This window comes from Pelophylax lessonae, assembly GCF_965119305.1.
Source record: "Pelophylax lessonae genome assembly, chromosome: 6".
Taxonomy (NCBI): domain Eukaryota; kingdom Metazoa; phylum Chordata; class Amphibia; order Anura; family Ranidae; genus Pelophylax; species Pelophylax lessonae.
The window spans coordinates 329,828,352-329,847,863 of record NC_138773.1 but is presented as its reverse complement, the minus strand read 5'-3'; the positions used below and the strand labels follow the sequence as shown (position 1 = coordinate 329,847,863).

At 45.8% G+C, this 19,512-nt stretch overlaps 1 protein-coding gene across 1 annotated transcript in view; it reads left to right on the top strand.

Annotated features, from left to right (window-relative positions):
* Nucleotides 1-19,512, top strand: part of LOC309558763 (protein mono-ADP-ribosyltransferase PARP14-like) — a gene marked incomplete at its 3' end in the record, with an annotated part of 187,137 nt that overhangs the window by 81,586 nt on the left and 86,039 nt on the right. The window contains exon 6 of the mRNA XM_082261811.1: nucleotides 4,243-6,533. Coding sequence (XP_082117937.1) covers nucleotides 4,243-6,533 — 2,291 coding nt within the window. The remainder of the gene's footprint in view (nucleotides 1-4,242; nucleotides 6,534-19,512) is intronic.

Sequence of the window (19,512 nt, the reverse complement as noted above, 5' to 3'; positions counted from 1 at the left end):
CCGATATTTTTGTACATTTAAAATTTTGCAAAATAAACACAAATTTTGGCACAAATCTGTTACTGAACATGTAAAACTTTATTTATTAACATTTTTAACATTAAGGGCTTGTTCTTCACACCTTAACTGCATGGGAACTGATAGGAAAACTTCATTTGCATGGACATTTCGTTTCACATCATTCTGATTGTGTATTAATGCATAATAAACTGCTGCAGTACTGCACTCACTCACTGCAATAATTTGAAATCACTACTGCAGTCCAGTCAGTGCAAAACTGCTAGAAAAAAAGATGGGCAACAGCTACACAGTGGATTGAAGTGGAGTGGAGTGGAGTGGAGTGGAGTGGAGTGGACACTACTCTTTTCAATACTCCCAGTTATGTAGAACAATACAATATTATACTGCAGAAAGCAGAACATTTCAGCATGTCTATGGTCACCTGTTAAAGGGCTTCTGTTTTGTTCATATAATGCTGCCACTTCATAAACATGCTCAGGAGTGGAGGACAGAGGAGCAGAGAGAGAGAGGTATCTTCTAGCATGGGAAGCAAGTCTTTTGTAGCGTACCTCATTTTATTTCCACCACTGAAGAGGATCACTTCTTCTGTCAATTACTGGTTCCTTCAAATAGAGATGAAGTTCATCATCCAGGCTCATTATTGCAGATTCAGAAGAAATTGAATCCTCTGCATAAGGGCCCAATAAAACACTGAAAATGTCCTGATCATTTCGAAAATGATGAAGAAGATTCTTTTCTGTTCGTTGACGTATTTTTGGACATTTTTCGGTTTTTGCAACATGCTGCACTTTCATATTATAAAAATAGTGATCTGTCTTTTCAGCCGGAACCTCCTGCACCTCCTGTTGAATATCTTCTGTGGGCCATTGTTTTGCCTTTGCCAATATATCATCAGAAGAGAAAGCATGGTTCCAGTATCGAGAATAAAAAAAAGGTTTGCTGTCACCCTGTTGTGGGTCAGTCGGTGGCTGACGCCTGGCAGTGTGGGTGGCTTGCTGGCACCCTTGTGGGTTGGTGACTGATGCCTGGCGGTGTGGCTGGCTGCTGTCACCCTGTTGTGGGTCAGTGGCTGACGCCTGGCATTGTGGGTGGCTTGCTTGCTGGCACCCTGTTGTGGGGTGGCTCACTGCTGTGTCACCCTGTTGTTGGTCGGTGGCTGACGCCTGGCAGTGTGGCTGGCTTGGGGTCACCCTGTTGTGGGTGGCTTGCTTGCTTGAACACTGTGGTGGGTCTCTGGCTTGGGGTCACCCTGTTGTGTGGGTGGCTGGCTTGGGGTCACCCTGTTTTGGGTGGCTGGCTTGCTGGAACACTGTGGTGGGTGGCTAGCTTGGGGTCACCCTGTTGTGTGGGTGGCTGGCTTGGGGTCACCCTATTGTGGGTGAATGGCTTGCTGGAACACTGTGGTGGGTGGCTGGCTTGGTGTCACCCTGTTGTGGATGGCTGGCTTGCTGGAACACTGTGGTGGGTGGCTAGCTTGGTTTCACCCTGTTGTGGGTGGCTTGCTTGCTGGAACACTGTGGTGGGTGGCTGGCTTGGGGTCACCCTGTTGTGTGGGTGGCTGGCTTGGGGTCACCCTGTTGTGGGTGGCTGGCTTACTGGAACACTGTGGTGGGTGGCTGGCTCGGTGTCACCCTGTTGTGGGTGGCTTGCTTGCTGGAACACTGTGATGGGTGGGTGGCTGGCTTGGTGTCACTCACCCTGGCCTGTTGTGGGTGGCTGGCTTGCTGAAACAGTGTGTGGTCTGTGGTGGCGGGCTTGGTGTCATCTGGGTGGCTGGTTTGCTTGCTGGAACCCTGTTGTGGGATGGCTGGCTGCTGTCACCCTGTTGTGGGGTGGGTGGCTGATGCCTGGCAGAGTGGGTGGCTTGCTGGCACCCTTGTGGGTTGGTGGCTGATGCCTGGAGGTGCGGGTGGCTTGCTTGCGGACACCGTGTTGTGGGGTGGCTGGCTGCTGTCACCCTGTTGTGGGTTGGTGGCTGACGCCTGGCAGTTTGGGTGGCTTGCTTGCTGACACCCTGTTGTGGGGTGGCTGGCTGCTGTCACCCTGTTGTGGGTCGGTGGCTGACGCCTGGCATTGTGGGTGGCTTGCTTGCTGGCACCCTGTTGTGGGGTGGCTCATTGCTGTGTCACCCTGTTGTTGGTCGGTGGCTAATGCCTGGCAGTGTGGCTGTCTTGGGGTCACCCTGTTGTGGGTTGCTTGCTTGCTGGAACACTGTGGTGGGTGGCTGGCTTGGGGTCACTCTGTTGTGTGGGTGGCTGGCTTGGGGTCACCCTGTTGTGGGTGGCTGGCTTGCTGGAAACACTAGTGGGTGGCTGGCTTGGGGGTCACCCTGTTGTGTGGGTGGCTGGCTTGGGTGTCACCCTGTTGTGGGTGGATGGCTTGCTGGAACACTGTGGTGGGTGGCTGGCTTGGTGTCACCCTGTTGTGGGTGGCTGTCTTGCTGGAACACTGTGGTTGGTGGCTAGCTTGGTGTCACCCTGTTGTGGGTGGCTTGCTTGCTGGAACACTGTGGTGGGTGGCTGGCTTGGGGTCACCCTGTTGTGTGGGTGGCTGGCTTGGTGTCACCCTGTTGTGGGTGGCTTGCTTGCTGGAACACTGTGGTGGGAGGGAGGGTGGCTGGCTTGCTAAAACACTGTGTGGTCTGTGGTGGCGGGCTTGGTGTCATCTGGGTGGCTGGTTTGTTCGCTGGAACCCTGTTGTGGGGTGGCTGGCTGCTGGCACCCTGTTGTGGGATGGGTGACTGGATGCTGGCCTGGCACCCTGTTCTGTTGTGGCTCAGATAGCTGGTGGCTGAGGCCAGGGCCTGTGGGTGGGTGGATGGCTGGCTGGCACCGTGAGCACCTTGACCGGACTGCAGCTAGGCACACGAGGCTGTCCGAGGAGTGGGAGGCGGTCTTAGAGGGCAGAAGTGTGCAGCGTGCGGTGAAATGACATCACATATGGGCCGTGCAGGTGTAGGAGGCGGTCTTAGAAGGCAGAAGGTGTGCAGCGCAACATACGCAATGACGTCACAAAAATATCGGCAATAACGGTAACTCAGAGGCCGATTACGATATATCGGGGGAAAGTGCATTTCGGCCCTCGATATACCGGCTTTGCCGATAATCGGTCGATCTCTACTTTGTACTCCTCACCTGGTTGCCACCACACATGCTTGACACCATCTGAACCAAATAAGTTCATCTTGGTCTCATTAGACCACAGGACATGGTTCCAGTATTCCATGTCCTTAGTCTACTGGTCTTCAGCAAACTATTTGTGGGTTTTCTTGTACATCATCTTTAGAAGAGGCTTCCTTCTGGGATGACAGCCATGCAGACCAATTTGATGCAGTGTGCGGTGTATGGTCTGAGCACTGACAGGCTGACCCCCCACCCCTTCAACCTCTGCAGCAATGCTGGGAGCACTCATACTTCTATTTCCCAAAGACAACCTCTGGATATAACACTGAGCACGGCACTCAACTTCTTTGGCCGACCATGGCGAGGTCTGTTCTGAGTGGAACCTGCCCTGTTAAACAGCTGTATGGTCTTGGCAACTGTGCTGCAGCTCAGTTTCAGGGTCTTGGCAGTCTTCTTATAGCCTAGGCCATCTTTATGTAGAGCAACAATTCTTTTTTTCAGATCCTCAGAAAGTTCTTTGCCATGAGGTGCCATGTTGAACTTCCTGTGACCAGTATGAGAGAGTGAGAGCGATAACACCAAATTCAATACACCTGCTCCCCATTCACACCTGAGACCTTGTAACACTAACAAGTCACATGACACCGGGGAGGGAAAATGGCTAATTGGGCCCAATTTGGACATTGTCACTTAGGGGTGTACTCACTTTTGTTGCCAGCGGTTTAGACATTAATGGCTGTGTGTTGAGTTATTTTGAAGGGACAGCAAATTTACACTGTTATACAAGCTGTACACTCACTACTTTACATTGTAGCAAAGTGTCATTTCTTGAGTGTTGTCACATGAAAAGATGTAATAAAATATTTACAAAAATGTGAGGGGTGTACTCACTTTTGTGAGATACTGTGTCTTTTTCAAATTTTATTCGAATTACCCCATTTTTTTTATTCAAAGCGTTCGAATTGATACATTTTGAATCGGTTGAATCCATGTCTGGATTATATAGAATCGTTAATAAACTTGTAGCTGTAAAAAGTATTCTTGATATTCCAGGAATGAGATTCTGATGATCCCTTTTCTTTCTCTGTGTTCTGTGCAGCTGCTAAGAAAGTTCTGGGGAGGAAGCATCAGTTTCTGAAGAAAGAAGTATCTGTTTATCCATATTATCCCGAACATGATATCGTGCTTTATGGAGACCAAAGACCCCAAATAAGAACACCAGACCCACTCACCTTCCCAGTTAGTCCGTACATTCTGGAATTCATCCTCAGTAACAACCAGTTCAAAGACAACATGGAAAAAACAATGGGGACTCATACATGTGATATCAAATGGCCAGATCTACTCTGCCCCAACCCCACCATCACATTGTGCTTTTCTGAGTCCCAGTCTACAGATCCCAGGACATTGGTGAAGCTTGTCACGACATGGAAAGACAAGGTCCATTCAGAGTTCTCACATCTCATATCAAAGTACAAAGTAGTAGAATATCAAATGGATCAGTCGGTCTGGAACACTGTTAAAGAACATGCAAGCAGATCCACATATAACGGAGTACTTATCAAACCTGAGTTGGATTCAGGTAAAGTTTTCCTGACGGGATTGGTAAAGGATGTTGCCAAAATTGAGCCCACATTTAGGCAACTGGTAGAGGAGACCACCAAATATGTGGAAACAAAGAGCCAAGGTATGACCTTACCCATGTCTCCAGCCCTCTATCAGTTTATGTGTAAGAGTGGCCTACAAAAGAAGATCCTGGACCAAGTTCCAGAGATGAAGATGGACTATGATGTGTCAACAAAGGCGATCCGGCTATCTGGACTGAAAGATGAAGTGCTCACGGCCAAATGTGAGATACTTAACATCAAGCAACAAATGAAAAGTAAACCAATCCAGATGAACCCGCACCTCGCACAGTTCCTGATGTCCACCGATAACGAGGAGCTGTCCTCTCTGCTCTTTGTACGTCACAACATTAACGCAATGCTGGCAATTGAGGATGATGTAATTCATCTGACGGCTTACTCAAAGAAAGACTTGACAGAGGCTGAGGAACAGATGAAAAAGGAACTCATTTGTAGAGAAGTTCCGGTTGAAGAAAAGAGTACCCTGAAAATTCCCGAGTGGGAAAGTCTTCATTCATATCTGCTTGAGTCTTGTAATGCAGAGGAAATCACAGTCCTGATACTGGAATCCCATTCTGGAGCGGAGAACCATGTGGTCATCGCCGGCCTGTCTTCAAATGTGGACAAATGTTACCAAAAAGTCAGCGACTTTCTAGAGAAAAACACTCCAATTGAGAAGAACATTAAAGTCGAATTGATGGTGGTTATGCAGTTCTTCAGAGAAGAGAAGAAACAAGTGTTGGATGATCTAAAAAATAATAACCTGAGTGTGGTAATCCGTAATAAAAATATACGCTTGAGAGGCCCAAAGGTCTATGTAGCAGAGGCCCACTCCCGTATTAGTGATGTCCTGCGGTCCCTCTGCTCCGACACACTGATCATCAACAAACCCGGAGCCAAGAAGTTTTGTTTGGCAAATGAGGACCTTTATGTCACTATGGCCAAGAATAACTACAGATGCCTCATACGTTTACAGAAGGAAGAAGAGGAAGAAGAGACTGAAGAAGAGGAACCTGAGGATACAGAAGGACCACAATGCCAAATAAATCTTCCAAATGGAATGGTCATCTCTGTGCATAAAGACGACCTGTGCCGTCACAGAGCCGATGTCATCGTTAATGCAGCCAATGAGGATCTGAAGCATGTTGGGGATCTGGCACTCGCTTTACTGAAAGCTGCAGGTCAAAAACTTCAAGATGATTGTGATAACATCGTCAAGACAGAAGGACGTCTGTCTGCAGGGGAGTCTGTAATAACGGACTCTGGTAGGCTGCCATGTAAGCAGGTCATACATACAGTTGGTCCCAGATGGTTTAACTCACCACCTGGAAAGCGTGAGCGTCTTCTACAGAAAGCCATAACCAGCAGCTTGGAGCTGGCTGAGGAGTACTGCCATACCTCCATCGCCATCCCAGCTGTCAGCTCCGGTATTTTTGGTTGTCCTGTAGATCAAAGCGCAGAGAATATTATCAAAGCCATCAAAGAATACGCGGAAAGCAAACCTAAAGGCAAATCTACACTTAAAGAAATTCGTCTGGTGGACACTAACATGGATACAGTGCGAATCTTTGCCTCCACTTTGAAAAAGGAGTTTGGAGAGGAGGAAGCGGAACCCTCTCCGAAATACAGAGTGAAAAGAGCTGAGAGGATGGAGAGGCCCGTCCCCAGCCAGAGAGTCAATGAATCCAGAGTATCTGCTAATCAGATTGTGACCAAAGAAAACATCGTCATTAGAGTCAGAGAAGGATTCATCCAAGATGCAGCAGTAAGTATTCAAAACTTTCTATATACATTTTTTAATATGAGTATAAAGTAAGGGATGTTTAAAATATGTTTTTGGTTTTTTGTTGTTGTCCGTGTCCTTATAGGAAGAATTCCCTCCTGGTGACACACCAGGAACTGAGAGATAATCACTCCAAAGTGAAGGGAAGTCTCCCCTTTGGCCCATGTAACACATTTGTAGATTGATTTGTAGTCAAAACAGATAGGGGTGAAGGAAAAGAAGAAACAAAATTGCCTAATTAGATGTAGCAAACACAAAAGAGTGAGAGCCGGTTCACACTGCCGCGACCACTAAAGTCGCCTGATAAGGGATGACTTCTAGCGCGACTTTTAGCGCTAATTTTAGCGCGACTTCGGCGCAACTTAGCGCTACTTCGGCGCGACTTCAGCGCGACTTACGCGAGATTACTTTGTATTTGGCCAATCAGAATATGATGTGTTGTGACCTAATTTCCCTTTCCTTTTTTTTTTGCTGGCATTTATCGGGCATTTTTTGGGCGTCTTTGGAGGTGTCTGTGGGGTCTAAAAAGTGTACCTGTGAAGTTTCATCTCTGTAGCATGTCCAGAACCCCAAAAAAATTTGCATTTTTCTTATAATTATTAATACAGCAGTGTGGCGGCTTTTTTACACCTTGCCTTTTTTATTGCAGGCATTTATCGGGCATTTTTGGAGGCAGAAATGTACCAAAGTGAATAAAAAAATTACTGCGCTAACTTAAAAAGAAAATAAAAGCAGCTAGCACCAATCACTAGACAGAAAAGTGAAAAATCAAATACAATGCAAAAAATGTGTAGCGCTAAAAATGGAAATGTCCAACAAAATAAATTGTCCAATCACAAAAAACATTCCATAAAGGTGAAAAATACGGTGATGATATAGGATCCAATAAACTGGATGGTGTACATCAAATAGTGCAGCAATTCCCAACACCGGTGAAAGTGAGAATAAAATTGCGCTCACCAGATAGATGGGACCCCAAATACCTTATAGTAAAGGAGTCAAACAGGCTTAGAGATGATGAGGTGTCCCCACAGTATTCATCGACCACAGTAGATACCATGTAGATCTCCGACAGATGAAATTATTCAGAGGCTCCACTTCCACATAATGGGTGATGAATCCCAAAAGGAAGGAAGGGACATATATCGTAATATTGCTAAAACCAATTTTAATAAAAAAAGCTGATACACTTACAGACATCCGTGAAAGATAGGCATATAGGTATATAACAGCTGGGCTGACCAAGTCCTCTTTACATGTTTCGGCATAAATGCCTTTTTCAAAAGATAAAGTCAGCAGATAGCAAGTGTGTTATATATATAATGTGTGAATTATTGGGTACACCTGGAGGGCACAGGCTCTGGACCGCAGGAAACCGGAAGTAAAACCGGCGTGCGTTTCAAGCCTCACTTTAATATACCGCCAATCAGTAAGTAAAGTCATTATAGAGGCATAAAAAAGGAAGTGATGTGAGTGGGAGTGGACGGTAAACATCCGGGAGGCGCGGCCATGCCAGCATGCATAAAGCCTCACTCTGGAACCAGGAACCGGATGTGCCGACAACATATCCTGGACTGGACGGAAATTACGTCACTAAGGCGCGGAGCGCCGCAAAGACTGGGACCGAGGCTCCATACTTCCCATGTAAACACATCCAAGGGGGAAAAAAGTGTCAGCAGCGAAACAAATGCTGGTAGAAGACGCCACTCTGGAACCAAGACAGCATTAAGGCTATTATCCGGTCCACAGCATGTCTCCATCTCAAGTGACCCACAATGAGAAGGAAATAAAAAAATCTATATATGGGTTGATCGTGATGGATATTAATAAAAACATCATACATATCCGGGACTGGACGTTTTATTTGTTTTTATATATACATGAATCATTTCTATGTACATGTATTTTTATTCAATTTCGATTATAATGCATATTGCTGGTACATTCACATTTGATTACTGGTGTATGAATTGTACATATGTGCAGGGTCTATTGTATGATGTTTTTATTAATATCCATCACGATCAACCCATATATAGATTTTTTATTTCCTTCTCATTGTGGGTCACTTGAGATGGAGACATGCTGTGGACCGGATAATAGCCTTAATGCTGTCTTGGTTCCAGAGTGGCGTCTTCTACCAGCATTTGTTTCGCTGCTGACACTTTTTTCCCCCTTGGATGTGTTTACATGGGAAGTATGGAGCCTCGGTCCCGGTCTTTGCGGCGCTCCGCGCCTTAGTGACGTCATTTCCGTCCAGTCCCGGATATGTTGTCGGCACATCCGGTTCCTGGTTCCAGAGTGAGGCTTTATGCATGCTGGCATGGCCGCGCCTCCCGGATGTTTACCGTCCACTCCCACTCACATCACTTCCTTTTTTATGCCTCTATAATGACTTTACTTACTGATTGGCGGTATATTAAAGTGAGGCTTGAAACGCACGCCGGTTTTACTTCCGGTTTCCTGCGGTCCAGAGCCTGTGCCCTCCAGGTGTACCCAATAATTCACACATTATATATATAACACACTTGCTATCTGCTGACTTTATCTTTTGAAAAAGGCATTTATGCCGAAACATGTAAAGAGGACTTGGTCAGCCCAGCTGTTATATACCTATATGCCTATCTTTCACGGATGTCTGTAAGTGTATCAGCTTTTTTTATTAAAATTGGTTTTAGCAATATTACGATATATGTCCCTTCCTTCCTTTTGGGATTCATCACCCATTATGTGGAAGTGGAGCCTCTGAATAATTTCATCTGTCGGAGATCTACATGGTATCTACTGTGGTCGATGAATACTGTGGGGACACCTCATCATCTCTAAGCCTGTTTGACTCCTTTACTATAAGGTATTTGGGGTCCCATCTATCTGGTGAGCGCAATTTTATTCTCACTTTCACCGGTGTTGGGAATTGCTGCACTATTTGATGTACACCATCCAGTTTATTGGATCCTATATCATCACCGTATTTTTCACCTTTATGGAATGTTTTTTGTGATTGGACAATTTATTTTGTTGGACATTTCCATTTTTAGCGCTACACATTTTTTCACATTATTTTTGGAGGCAGGCATGACTTTTTTTGGATTTAGTGTCTGGGGGGGTCCAAAAAGTGTACCTGTGAAGTTTCAGCTCTGTAGCATGTCCAGAACCCCCCAAAAATTAGCATTTTTCTTATAATTTTTATTAGAACATTAATACGGCTTCTCTCCACCCGGCGTTTTTTCTTGCAGGCATTTATCGGGCATTTTTTGAGCCAGGCATGACTTTTTTTGGACTTAGTGTCTGGGGGGTCTAAAAAGTGTACCTGTGAAGTTTCAGCTCTGTAGCATGTCCAGAACCCCCAAAAAATTAGCATTTTTCTTATAATTATTAATACAGCAGTGTGGCGGCTTTTTTGCACCTTGCCTTTTTTCTTGCAGGCATTTATCGGGCATTTTTGGAGGCAGGCATGACTTTTTTTGGATTTAGTGTCTGGGGGGTCTAAAAAGTGTACCTGTGAAGTTTCATCTCTGTAGCTTTTCCAGAACCCGCAAAAAATTAGCATTTTTCTTATAATTTTTATTAGAACATTAATACGGCTTCTCTCCACCCGGCGTTTTTTCTTGCAGGCATTTATCGGGCATTTTTTGAGGCAGGCATGACTTTTTTTGGATTTAGTGTCTGGGGGTCTAAAAAGTGTACCTGGGAAGTTTCAGCTCTGTAGCATGTCCAGAACCAGAAAAAAAAAAAGCATTTTTCTTATAATTATTAATACAGCAGTGTGGGTTCAGTTGGTTCAGTGTCAGTTCTGGACATGCTACAGAGCTGAAACTTCACAGGGACACTTTTTAGACCCCCCAGACACTAAATCCAAAAAAAGTCATGCCTGCCTCCAAAAATGCCCAATAAATGCCTTCAAGAATAAAAAGCCAGGTGGAGAGAAGCCGTATTCATGTTCTAATAAAAATTATAAGAAAAATGATAATTTTCTGGGGGCTCTGGACATGCTACAGAGATGAAACTTCACAGGTACACTTTTTAGACCCCCCAGACACTAATCCAAAAAAAGTCATGCCTGCCTCCAAAAATGCCAGAGAAATGCCTGCAAGAAATAAACGCCGGGTGCAAAGAAACCGTATTCATGTCTTAATAAAAATGATAAGAAAAATGCTCTTTTTTTCTTTTTCAATACCATTTTTATGGAAAGTCGGATCACAAGTCGCTTCAATCAAGATAAGGAGGCGACTCCCATTGAAGTATATGGGACAAGTCGGATCACAGGTCGCCTCAAAGTAGTACAGGACCCTTTTCTGAAGTCGGAGCGACTTCAGTAGTGCCAATTAAGACAGCACTCATTGATTAACATTGCTTTTGTTCTGTCAAGCGACCTGGGGCGACCTGGGGCGACATAAGTCGCCTCATAAGTCGCCCTAGTGTGAATGGGCTCTGAGTGGAACAGATCAGAAACTAATATATAAGAATGGAGTATTTGGTGGAGGGGGTTCAGCTTAGATGTAGCGCTTTTCATGAACTCCAATGCAACAAGTTAAAGTATAACTAAAAGCAAAACATTTTTTTCTCTGCCAATCCCTTCACTGGCTTCCATTCAATGTCCTCCACCCCTCTCTTCCAATCCCTTCACTGGCTTCCATTCAATGTCCTCCACCCCTCTCTGCCAATCTATTCACTGGCTTCCATTCAATGTCCTCCACCCCTCTCTTCCAATCCCTTCACTGGCTTCCATTCAGTGTCCTTCAGCCTTCTCTTCCAATCCCTCTGCTGGCTTCCATTCAGTGTCCTCGACCCCTCTCTGCCAATCCCTTCACTGGCTTCCATTCAATGTCCTCCACCCCTCTCTTCCAATCCCTTCACTGGCTTCCATTCAATGTCCTCCACCCCTCTCTGCCAATCCCTTCACTGGCTTCCACTAAGTGTCCTCCACTCTTCTCTTCCAATCCCTTCACTGGCTTCCATTCAATGTCCTCGACCCCTCTCTGCCAATCCCTTCCCTGGCTTCCATTCAGTGTCCTCCACTCTTCTCTGCCAATCCCTTCACTGGCTTCCATTCAATGTCCTTCAGCCTTCTCTTCCAATCCCTTCACTGGCTTCCATTCAGTGTCCTCGACCCCTCTCTGCCAATCCCTTCACTGGCTTCCATTCAATGTCCTCCACCCCTCTCTTCCAATCCCTTCACTGGCTTCCATTCAATGTCCTCCACCCCTCTCTGCCAATCCCTTCACTGGCTTCCACTCAGTGTCCTCCACTCTTCTCTGCCAATCCCTTCACTGGCTTCCATTCAATGTCCTTCAGCCTTCTCTTCCAATCCCTTCACTGGCTTCCATTCAATGTCCTCAACCCCTCTCTGCCAATCCCTTCACTGGCTTCCATTCAGTGTCCTCCACCCCTCTCTGCCAATCCCTTCACTGGCTTCCATTCAATGTCCTCCACCCCTCTCTTCCAATCCCTTCACTGGCTTCCATTCAGTGTCCTCCACCCCTCTCTGCCAATCCCTTCACTGGCTTCCATTCAGTGTCCTCCACCCCTCTCTGCCAATCCCTTCACTGGCTTCCATTCAATGTCCTTCAGCCTTCTCTTCCAATCCCTTCACTGGCTTCCATTCAATGTCCTCGACCCCCTCTCTGCCAATCCCCTCACTGGCTTCCACTCAGTGTCCTCCACTCTTCTCTGCCAATCCCTTCACTGGCTTCCATTCAATGTCCTCCACCCCTCTCTGCCAATCCCTTCACTGGCTTCCACTCAGTGTCCTCCACTCTTCTCTGCCAATCCCTTCACTGGCTTCCATTCAATGTCCTTCAGCCTTCTCTTCCAATCCCTTCACTGGCTTCCATTCAGTGTCCTCGACCCCTCTCTGCCAATCCCTTCACTGGCTTCCATTCAATGTCCTCCACCCCTCTCTTCCAATCCCTTCACTGGCTTCCATTCAATGTCCTCCACCCCTCTCTGCCAATCCCTTCACTGGCTTCCATTCAATGTCCTCCACCCCTCTCTTCCAATCCCTTCACTGGCTTCCATTCAATGTCCTTCAGCCTTCTCTTCCAATCCCTTCACTGGCTTCCATTCAGTGTCCTCGACCACTCTCTGCCAATCCCTTCACTGGCTTCCATTCAATGTCCTCCACCCCTCTCTTCCAATCCCTTCACTGGCTTCCATTCAATGTCCTCCACCCCTCTCTGCCAATTGCTTCACTGGCTTCCACTAAGTGTCCTCCACTCTTCTCTTCCAATCCCTTCACTGGCTTCCATTCAATGTCCTTCAGCCTTCTCTTCCAATCCCTTCACTGGCTTCCATTCAATGTCCTCGACCCCTCTCTGCCAATCCCTTCCCTGGCTTCCACTCAGTGTCCTCCACTCTTCTCTGCCAATCCCTTCACTGGCTTCCATTCAATGTCCTCCACCCCTCTCTGCCAATCCCTTCACTGGCTTCCACTCAGTGTCCTCCACTCTTCTCTGCCAATCCCTTCACTGGCTTCCATTCAATGTCCTTCAGCCTTCTCTTCCAATCCCTTCACTGGCTTCCATTCAATGTCCTCGACCCCTCTCTGTGTAATGTTCCGGTACCTTTGGTACCCTAAGTTACACTTTCCACAAGTGTATGCGCCCTACCATTTACTTTTGGAAAGGTGCGCATACACCTTTAAGACTGGAGCTGTCATCACTCAGCGCCGGACTAGATGGCTATTTAAGGCGTCGGTTCTCACTCACATGTGTTCGTTCAAACACCCTTATCTGGATGCTAACCTTGCTTGAAGCTTCCATGCTTGCAAGCTTACTTCGCTGACGGAACCTCGCTGCGCTGATCCCTGTATCCCGCTACTGGATCATCCGCCTCTCCTGAACCACCCTTCGGCTGTATCGCTAATAGTGCTAAGTACCCCGCAGGGGAATTCTCTATAAACTTATACTAAGCTTACACTATCTAGCTCTGCATAGTAGAGACTGTTTATCACATCTGCATAAACTAGATTGCTAGCTCTTGAGACTACTGCTACTTTTCTGCACTGGGTTGATCTCTTTTGTATGTCCACCTGCTATTCTATCATCTGCTATCATACAACATTGCGAAACCTTCCTGCATCCATCTGCTACTGTCTCACCTTCAAGTGTCTATCACCTACCACCTCCACTCAACCTATCCCTCAAACCTTCATCATTGTGTTACCACATATATAAAGTCACTCTAGGAACCAGCTTGCTAATTGTGTGTATTTACTGGCTGAAATAAGACCTTCCACACATGATGAGTCATTGAGGTTGGGAATGGTATCTCAGCATATCTCTTACATGACTACTGACGTGGAGCTATTTCTGCAGCTGAAGATCCACACCATATAAGAAACGCAGGAGCGTTACAGATTGAACGAACCTAAAAATTGATTCAGCAGAAATAGTTCCAGAAATAACCACTCAGGTGACACAATTAAAACAGCAAGTATCTGCGTTAATACACGCACTTGCTGAATTAAAAGAAGACAATCAGGCTCTGTCGCAGCAGGTAATTAGACTAACACAACTTACCTCTGCTCAGTCCCCTGAACCCAAGATAAATCCCCCTTTGGTATTTACAGGCGATCGCAAAAAATTTCGCGAATTTAAAAACGCATGTGAGTTACTTTTTTTGCTAAAACCCCGTACCTACCTTACTGATCACATTAAGGTTTGTACTATTATTTCTTACCTATCAAACGATCCTCGAGCCTGGGCAGATTCTCTTTTTGAGAAAAACGACCAGCTTCTCAACTCCTATGCCTTGTTCCTGGCAGAGCTCACTAGCCTATATGATGACCCCAATAGGCAGAGTACTGCTGATCTTCAGTTAAGATCCTTGAAACAAGGAAGGAGGCTTGTGGAAGACTTTGTCGCAGAGTTCAAGAGATGGACCCTTGATTCAGAATGGAATGATGCATCTCTGAAAACCCAATTTAGGCTTGGCCTATCAGAAGCCGTTAAGGACGAGCTCGCCCGAGCGGATCTGCCAAAAACCCTGGATGCATTAATACAACTCAGTATTACCATAGATAGAAGACTACGAGAAAGAAAGGCTGAAAAGATGGGAATGCCATTATCCGTTTCCTCTCGGAGTCTGGCCGTTCCTATGGAGTTAGGAACCATACGCCCACCGCTATCAACTATGGAAAAAGCCAAAAGACTAAATGAAAATCTCTGCTTGTACTGTGCATCCCCGGATCACAAGATAAATGTCTGTCCCCTAGTCAACAAAAAGAAGGGTGAGTGTTCACATGTCTCTCTAGGAGGATTGACAACTTCAATCACTAACCCTTACCTTTCTGTTTGCTTAACATTACAGTGGGACCAGAACAGGATTACTACTAAGGCCATGATTGACACAGGATCTTGTGGAAATTATATGGATATATGTTTTGCTGCTTTAAATAAAATTCCTATTATTTCTAAACTCAAACCTGTCTCAGTAAGTCTTATTACCGGTGTTCCGTTATCCTCTGGTCCGATCACCGATCAGACACAAGCACTTCTAGTCACTATTAACGAGTCTCATAGGGAGACTTCTACCTTCGATTTAATACCATCACCCCACTTTCCCATTGTGTTGGGACTTCCCTGGTTGCACACACACCAACCAACCATAGATTGGAAGAAACGGTCTTTGACCTTCCCTTCTTGTTATTGCGAGGAAACGTGTAACCTCCCGTTTTCCGGGAAGATTCTGTCTGTGGTGACAGATGAGATTGCACCACTATGTTATCAGGATCTTTCTGAGGTTTTTCTTGAGAAAAATGCTCAAGCATTACCTCCTCATCGAGACTATGATTGTAGCATTGATCTACTCCCAAATAGCAAATTGCCGTTCGGTCATGTTTATCCTCTTTCACAGGATGAACTTTCCCACCTCAAAACCTATTTGGATGAGAACTTGGAAAAAGGTTTTATTAGACCTTCCACTTCTTCAACAGCAGCAGGACTCTTTTTTGTTCGCAATAAAGATTCAAGTCTCAGACCTATCATCGACTACAGGAAATTGAATGCTATCACAATAAAAGATCGCTATCCTCTACCGCTTATCCCTGAGCTCATTGAGCAGGTGCGTGGAGCTACCTATTTTTCAAAATTAGAGCTGAAAGGAGCATACAATCTCATTCGAATCCGTGATGGACACGAGTGGAAGACTGCGTTCAGAACCAGATACGGATTGTTCGAATATCTTGTGATGCCATTCGGCCTATGCAATGCCCCTGCAGTTTTCCAACGATTTATAAACGATATTTTTAAAGACTTACTAGATGTCTGTGTTGTGGTATATCTGGACGATATACTTATATATTCACGGACCCTGTCTGAACACATAAGACATGTAAGACTTGTATTATCGAGATTGCTTGCACATAATCTTTATGTGAAGCTGAAGAAATGCTTGTTCCATAAAGATGAGGTACTCTTTCTAGGCTACATCATATCCAAAACAGGAATCGAGATGGACATGAGTAAAATATCCTGCATTCAGGATTGGCCTACACCGACCACACGCAAGGCGCTACAGCGATTCCTGGGATTTTCAAATTTCTACAGGAAGTTCATAAAAAACTTTTCTGCTATTGTGAGACCCCTCACACAGCTCACTAGCATAAAAATACCATTTAAATGGTCAGAAGAAGCAAATAAGGCTTTCCACTTGTTAAAGACAAGGTTTACTTCCGCTCCCATATTACGCCATCCAGACCCATCCCTCCAATACATTCTGGAGGTAGATGCGTCAAACATGTCAGTAGGAGCAATACTCTCCCAACGACCAACCCACACTTCACCACTTCATCCAGTCGCCTTTTTTTCTAAATCCCTAAGCAGTCCCGAGATAAATTACCCCGTGGGTGAAAAGGAACTGCTTGCTATAAAATTGGCTCTGGAGAATTGGCGACATTTACTCGAAGGCACCCAATTACCAATAATTATATACACGGACCATAAAAACCTCCAATATCTTCAGACTAGCAAAACTCTCTCGCATCGACAGGTACGATGGTCACTATTCTTTCTAAGGTTTAACTTCCTAGTGACCTACACACCTGCAGATAAGAACAAAAAGGCGGATGCACTATCACGACTAACTGAAGAAAACTACTTTGAAATTCCTTCCGTTCCTATAATACCTCACAAACGCATTATTGGAGTTGTCCGTTCCTTGAAGGAAGAGGTTCTGCATGGTATAAGGTTGGATTCACCCCCACCACAACTAACTACCGATGCAGAAGGCTTCCTCTACTACAACGACAAACTTTACATACCACCTACCCTACGCACCAAGATCTTGGAATTATCGCATGATGTGCCTATGGCAGGACATATGGGTATGACAAAGACTTTCAATTTGATTTCTCGGCAATTCTGGTGGCCTGACATGAAAACATCTATACAAAAATTCGTCTCTTCATGCAATGTCTGTGCCAGGTCCAAAATTGACACTACGAGACCATCCGGTCTACTATGCAGTCTACCAATACCCCAAACTCCATGGGAGGTTCTGTCATTGGACTTCATCGTAGAATTGCCTCCTTCCAAAGGATTTAATACCATCTTGGTGTCAGTGGACCATCTGACAAAGATGGCACATTTCATTGCTATTCGCAGACTACCTTCGTGCAAACAAATGGCAGAACTCCTGATGAAACATGTCTTCAGATTACATGGTATCCCAAAAACTCTTTTGTCTGACCGTGGATCCCAATTTATTTCTAAATTCTGGCAAGAACTATGTCACATACTACGGATCGAGCGGAAGCTCACTTCTCCTTACCATCCGCAGACCAACGGACAGACTGAAAGAGTCAACCAATGCATCGAGCAGTATTTACGTTGTTACACTTCTTACCAACAGGATGATTGGTTGGATCTTCTCCCTCTGGCAGAATTTGCCTACAACAACGCAACTCACAGTACAACCAAGCAGAGTCCGTTCTACTTGAACTATGGGTTCCATCCCTCTATTCTCCCTCCACGCATCCTTCCTTCAAATAACCCAGTAGCCTCAGACTATCTTTCCCAAATAAAGGATTCTCTGGGTTTACTAAATACTACCATTGCACACGCTCACAGTCAACAAAAGAAGTACTATGATCTTCGTAGAAGACCTTCTCCACAGTATACTATCGGGGACCTCGTTTGGCTCTCAACAAAAAACTTGAGACTGAAGATCCCTAGCAAAAAGCTTGGACCTCTGTTTTTGGGACCTTTCCCAATCAAGAAACTTATTGGAAAAGCTGCAGTGCAGCTTACATTGCCAATGGACCTAAAAATCCATCCCATTTTCCATGTGTCGCTACTAAAACCCCATGTTCCGGACCAAGGAATAAGGCCTAATATTCCACCTCCCCCTCCTGTACAAGTTTAAGGTGGAGAAGAATACGAGATAAAAGAGATTCTGGATTCTCGTATCCACAGAAGAAGACTTCAGTACTTGGTTAGATGGAAGAACTATGGGCCCCAAGACGACACCTGGCTAAACACCTTTGACATACATGCCCCTAGATTAATCCGCAATTTTCATGCGAGATACCCAGACAAACCAGCTCCAGAGGCCTTCAGGAGCCGGCCTTAAGGGGGGGGTATTGTAATGTTTTCCGGTACCTTTGGTACCCTAAATTACACTTTCCACAAGTGTATGCGCCCTACCATTTACTTTTGGAAAGGTGCGCATACACCTTTAAGACTGGAGCTGTCATCACTCAGCGCCGGACTAGATGGCTATTTAAGGCGTCGGTTCTCACTCACATGTGTTCGTTCAAACACCCTTATCTGGATGCTAACCTTGCTTGAAGCTTCCATGCTTGCAAGCTTACTTCGCTGACGGAACCTCGCTGCGCTGATCCCTGTATCCCGCTACTGGATCATCCGCCTCTCCTGAACCACCCTTCGGCTGTATCGCTAATAGTGCTAAGTACCCCGCAGGGGAATTCTCTATAAACTTATACTAAGCTTACACTATCTAGCTCTGCATAGTAGAGACTGTTTATCACATCTGCATAAACTAGATTGCTAGCTCTTGAGACTACTGCTACTTTTCTGCACTGGGTTGATCTCTTTTGTATGTCCACCTGCTATTCTATCATCTGCTATCATACAACATTGCTAAACCTTCCTGCATCCATCTGCTACTGTCTCACCTTCAAGTGTCTATCACCTACCACCTCCACTCAACCTATCCCTCAAACCTTCATCATTGTGTTACCACATATATAAAGTCACTCTAGGAACCAGCTTGCTAATTGTGTGTATTTACTGGCTGAAATAAGACCTTCCACACATGATGAGTCATTGAGGTTGGGAATGGTATCTCAGCATATCTCTTACATGACTACTGACGTGGAACTATTTCTGCAGCTGAAGATCCACACCATATAAGAAACGCAGGAGCGTTACACTCTGCCAATCCCTTCACTGGCTTCCATTCAGTGTCCTCCACCCCTCTCTGCCAATCCCTTCACTGGCTTCCATTCAATGTCCTCCACCCCTCTCTTCCAATACCTTCACTGGCTTCCATTCAGTGTCCTCCACCCCTCTCTGCCAATCCCTTCACTGGCTTCCATTCAGTGTCCTCCACCCCTCTCTTCCAATCCCTTCACTGGCTTCCATTCAATGTCCTTCAGCCTTCTCTTCCAATCCCTTCACTGGCTTCCATTCAATGTCCTCCACCCCTCTCTTCCAATCCCTTCACTGGCTTCCATTCAGTGTCCTCCACCCCTCTCTGCCAATCCCTTCACTGGCTTCCATTCAGTGTCCTCCACCCCTCTCTGCCAATCCCTTCACTGGCTTCCATTCAATGTCCTCCACCCCTCTCTGCCAAGCCCTTCACTGGCTTCCATTCAATGTCCTCCACCCCTTTCTGCCAATCCCTTCACTGGCTTCCATTCAATGTCCTCCACCCCTCTCTGCCAATCCCTTCACTGGCTTCCATTCAATGTCCTCCACCCCTCTCTGCCAATCCCTTC